The sequence below is a fragment of the Poecilia latipinna genome, unplaced genomic scaffold (genome assembly GCF_001443285.1).
Source record: "Poecilia latipinna isolate Pla-1442-1.1 unplaced genomic scaffold, P_latipinna-1.0 Scaffold2174, whole genome shotgun sequence".
NCBI lineage: Eukaryota > Metazoa > Chordata > Actinopteri > Cyprinodontiformes > Poeciliidae > Poecilia > Poecilia latipinna.
In genome coordinates this window covers 10,548-15,936 of record NW_015114790.1, presented here as the reverse complement: position 1 = coordinate 15,936, position 5,389 = coordinate 10,548, and the positions used below count along the sequence as shown (strand labels likewise).

The 5,389-nt window shown below is 37.3% G+C and overlaps 1 protein-coding gene across 1 annotated transcript in view; it reads right to left on the bottom strand.

The window, feature by feature from the left end:
- Positions 1 to 234: 234 nt before the first annotated feature.
- LOC106936568 (uncharacterized) overlaps positions 235 to 5,389 on the bottom strand; it is a 15,683-nt gene continuing 10,528 nt past the window's right edge. The window contains exons 3-5 of the mRNA XM_015017659.1: positions 4,544 to 4,703; positions 4,246 to 4,369; positions 235 to 1,934 (exon numbers count right to left, since the gene is read on the bottom strand). Coding sequence (XP_014873145.1) covers positions 1,238 to 1,934; positions 4,246 to 4,369; positions 4,544 to 4,703 — 981 coding nt within the window. The 3' untranslated portion in view covers positions 235 to 1,237. The remainder of the gene's footprint in view (positions 1,935 to 4,245; positions 4,370 to 4,543; positions 4,704 to 5,389) is intronic.

Here is a 5,389-nt window from a genome sequence, read left to right as displayed (position 1 = left end):
TAGGTGATGGCTAGTAATACATTTTTATGTATTTAAAATAGTCTAAATACAGGGACATAAAGGTTGTTTCTATTTCTATTCTATTCATGTCATGAGAAGTGAATGCTGCATGCTGCAATCCTGCTGGGTTTCCTTACGTAGAAAGGTTTTTTAATTAATTTGAGTAATGAATTGAGTTTAATGCACTGATTAATGACTAAGATGAATTGTAATGTATGTATGCATTTACTTTTATTTTTTGTAAAGTCCCCTGTAATGGCATTTGTTGTGAAATGGTATTATATAAATACACTGAATTGAACTGCTGTTTCAAAGAAGAGTGATCAATGTAGACAGCTTTCAGGAACTTGTTTTTTTTTGTTGCTTTTGCAGCTTGGTAAAGCACATTTCACCAAATATTAGTTTCATTTTGAACAGGCATAACAGCATTAAATTTAGAGCTCTAACATACGTTTTCTGTTTTGAGTGATTTCAATAATTTTCATAATTTGGCTTCAGAATAAAAGTCTGGTGTAATTAAAATGCAAACTTTTATTTTTATAAATAAAATAAGTACCAAGCATATAACAAGATTTATATTCACTTCAGAATGGCAGGACTTTGAGTTAACACTTTCTGAATTAGCAAGATACTGAAGAACAAATTTCATTAGCAAGTCTTTAAAAATGTCAATATGTTTTAAAACAAGCAGAACATTCAGCAGGTCAAGTCCAGAGAACATATACAGTAGTAAAGAAGATTGAATACCAGCAGACCCCTCATACCACATTTAGTGTTTGTCTTATTACATGTCAAAGCCTATCTTTGTGGTGGTTGACATTTTCTGTTTCTGTTTTATTGCCTAGAAGTAATTGAATTAACATTTGTACCTCGAAAATCACCATGAAACCCCCCCAGATTGAAACGATATTTGAGCTGCTGATGATGCAAACTTAAGTTTTTACACTAATACAAACATGCAACAAGATTGGGTTTCAGTGTGATCTTTTGTTTATTTCAAGATGTTGCGCCACAGACATTTCAAAACTGCAGCATCTTACAAAGCAAAACATGAGCTGTTGACTGTTAGTATGTACCAAGAAGTGCTTAACAAGAACAGTTTTTAGAATCAACTCTTCAATAAATATATAAATAGAAGACAATGGTTTCCTTCAGTATTTCTGTAAATCCTGTGTTGTCACTTTTGTTCTGATGAACATGCACAAGAACTGGTCAGGTGTCGCTCCACTCTGCAACCTCAGCACCTATAGGGCAGTGCCGGCTGTCCCATCTTCACCGGGTGGACCAACCCCAGCAGCACTCTTTCCCCCCAGTCAAACAGCTTGTTCAGAGTAATGCTGGATGGCGATAACAGGCGTCGTTCCTTCTCTTCAGCTCTGCTGCACCCACCGAGACGGGGACTCCGCTCTGGGTGGGGGACGCTGTGGACTGGGGACGCTTTCGCCACTGATTGTGGGTGGCTGCTCGCCAAAGAGGGCGGGCAGAATCCCAAGGGCGTCAACGACAGCGTGAGGCTTTTACGCTTCTCCAGGAGAGAAGTACAACCTGATGGGAATTGTAGTTGTTTTGGTAGAGGTTCTCTGGACTCACAGAGGCTCGATGCTGAAGCGTCGCATGGCTTTTGGTTACATTGTTGGTTTTGACACACTGTCAGGTCAAAGGTCCAAGGTCCTCGCTTGTTACCACCGTCATCGAAGGGCGATTTTCTCATCTGAATTATTGAGTCTTCTGTGGTGGTGTGGACACAGTGGTTCCTGTTCTGACTGCACAGTAATCTGGTCCCTCTGTCCTTTGTGGACAGCTGCTGATTCTCCTGCTGCTGCCTGGTCATATCACAGCTGGATGCCTTCTGGTTCAGGATGCCTTGGAAGTGCTGCAGCTGACCCAGGAAGTTGAAGTTTGGGGAAATGGAGGGCCGACGCTCTTTTACAAATCTGATGAGGGGACAGAAAAGATTTGGGTTAGACTGATTGTTACTTTTTTACATGTGAGCTCCTGTAACCGTTCTGATGTATTTTGTATCTGATAAATCATCAGACTAATCCATAGAATAAATGCAATGACATCTGTGTAGAGTGAGAATCAGTCAGAATTTAGCTCATTAAATAAATCTGTGCAGATGAGAGTAGCTTCTATTTATTATCATAATGAATGTGGTAAAATATTTACACAATTAATATGACTTGTTGATCAGTTGTAAATAGTTATACAATAGTCAGAAATTAACTTTAGTAAAATATATTGTTTTGAAAACATTTATAGTGTTGCTCTTGTCATAAAGGGCAGTCATTGAAAAGTGCATAATTATAATATATAAGTCAATCAATCAATTAAATTTTATTTGTATAGCACATTTCAGTAGCAAGGTATTTCAAAGTGCTTTACATAATTAAAATAAAAACAGCATGTGATAAACGGTGAGAAAGAGAAATAAAAAGCTATAGAACTTTAGTTGAGACGCCGTCAAATGGGACTCCAACCCTTTGGACTTTAGTCAAAACGCTGTTTGACAAGGACTCTAACCTCTAGATATAGCTCTTTTAAAATGAATTTACATTTCTGTTATGTATATCATTAAAACGTAAACAGTGAGAAAGAGAAATAAAAAGAAATTAATAAATAGATAAGGAGAAAAGGTAAAAACATTAAACAGTGAGAAAGAGAGACATTTTGAAAAAGATTAAGTCAACCGATGAGCTGACAGAGAAGAGGACCTCCATATCTGAGGAGTGGGTCTCCCTCCTTCAAGATCCAACTCTCCACTCAAGGTACTCTTCCACAAAAATTGTGGAACATATTGAAAAAAAAAAAAAAATTAAATGTGGACAAAATTATGTTTTTATATAAATCCTACAACATCTTTTTAAGCCAACTATTGTACAAAGTTTGTGTTACATGCAGTGTTTATATATGGTTAAAAATCTAAACAAATGGCTGATTACATGACACTAACTGGTGAACTTTTGCATCTTAATGTAGAATATCCACTATAAGAAATGTATGCTACACCACTGGGCCAGAGCTACTGGTGGACCACATAATGACTCATATCTGCTCTGTAAATAACAGCATAATTGAAAAGGAAAAAAGCAGAAAAACGTAACTAGACAAACTGCGCAGAGCAGAGAATGGAGCTCCACTCAGCACGGTGTGGGCCGAGATTAGTCCAAATTCTGATTCAGTTCAGGAGATGCTGGCTAAATGCTTGACCTTAAAAACAGCTTTTTAAATCCACTGTTACTCCATGACAACCTATTTTACAGGACAATAAATTGGCTCAGAAACAATTGCTATAAACAATAATGTTTTCAGGCCATGTTCAAGTAATATATAGATAAAGGTATAATAATGCAAGTTTGCCTCTCAAAGACCAATAAACTTTAATTTTGTACAAACACTCCACTGGAAGATATTTGAAATATCCAAAATAAGACATAACAACCAAACAACAATAAATTAAAAGCAAATGAAATCTACACACAACCAAAGCAATGCTAAAAATGGATTATGAAGTTTCTCTAAACAAGATTACTCTTCAAAAAATATTAATAGTCTAATGGACATTATTAAGATCATTTTAATTTGATGCAATAAATTGCTTATTGCGATAGGTTTATACTGCATGAACATGAATAAAATGCACTCCAAAGTTTCTTCCAACAGCATAGATTTTTTTTTTTTTCCTTTTCTAAAATAAAATTCTCTGCTTACTTCAGCCCTTAATCCAAGGCAGCTGTGAATTTGTGAGCCAAATAAAATGTGTGCAATTTGCAAGCAGTACCTGTGTTAATTCTTAACTGTGTAAAGGTCTGGAAAAATGAGGATTTGAGGTCCTACCAACTCCCTATTAGTGGGTATTGTACCCAAGATCATATTAGTTTACTTTCTATTTTTGGGGGGTTATTTGCAGAGTTCATTTGTATGTTAATTATTTTGTTTGCTTTTTTTAAACCAGAACAAGAGCAACATTAGGAAACAATGGAAAGACCTTTGTGTGCTTGTTAAACTGGGATAAATAAACTGTGAAAACAACCTCCAAGTTTTTTTTGGAAACTGGACTTATTTTGCCTGCGAATGAAACATCACCAGAGTACAGCAGTGGCTCCTGGATTGAACTTCTGTAAGATGTTTGATTGTCACTATATTCCTCGTTGTCAGACAAAGGACATTTTTCAAAACCCATAGTTCAGGCATCTAAAGTAAGATTGTGATACTTAATTGAAGCTCAAGGCCTGCGTGCTGTACCTGTAGGCATGGTCCAGGTCCATTTCCAGGCTGTACATGATGTAGGCCACAGCCAGAGCCGGGGAGCGGGAGATTCCTGCAGCACAGTGCACCAACACCGAGGCCCCAGAGGACATGGCTGAATCTACACACACCACACCATGGCACATAACCCTCATACTGTATTAGCATGGCTAATCCAAATAGCGCAGTTAAGACTGAAGAACTAGTCAACTGCTAGCATTAACATGGTAGTACAACAAAGAAAACTATGAAGCAGATGTTTAGGGTGAGAAAGGTGGGGGGAGGCGGTCCTGACCTATGAAGCTGAGAGCCTGGGGGATCCAGGGCAGCAGGTCGTCCCACAGGGAGTCATCGATGGGAATGCGCAGGAATCTGGAGCGAGGCAGAAAAGATGGCTGGGGGCTGCAGCGGCTCACACTCAACACGTAGGAAATACCCAGAGAGGCCAGTCGATCCTGAACACACACATTTTCTAATATTACTCTTTCTGAACTTTAATTCAGAAAGCTGCTTCAGTGCATTTTCTTAATACATTCACATCATTCTCCATCAAAACATGAGAAATTCCAAAACACCAAGTTAGTGTAGATTTGGTGTCTCCTCTGTGTGTTTTTGTTTACTTGTTTTAAAATGTGGGGAGGCTGGAATTCTATATTTGTTGATTATTTATTTATTTATTTATTGCTAAAAATATATGTGGCGAAGATTAACATTTAGACACAATCCTGGTCTAATATAGCTGATTACTGACTTACTGTAAATACAACCCATAGAAGGAACAGATTAGAATCAGACTATTTTAGACATGGCATGTATAGCACCTTTTATATATACTGCAATTATGTATATGATTTTTATTTTTATTTTTATTTACTTCATGTAGGTCAGCAAAAATTTCACATGCAAAGCAATCAGCACAAGATGGAGTCAAGCAACTTTCAGCCGTAACAGTTTTGGCTTTAAAAAATTGAAATCAGATATGTATCATTATTAGTCTGATCATTTAAATCGGACAATGAGATCATGGAGGCGTGACCAGGGGTGAAAGTAGTTTTTTTTTTTTGTCATAGTACCCCCAAGAATTAAAAAATTTAAAACTACTTTCACCCCTGGTCACGCCTCCATGATCTCATTGTCCGAT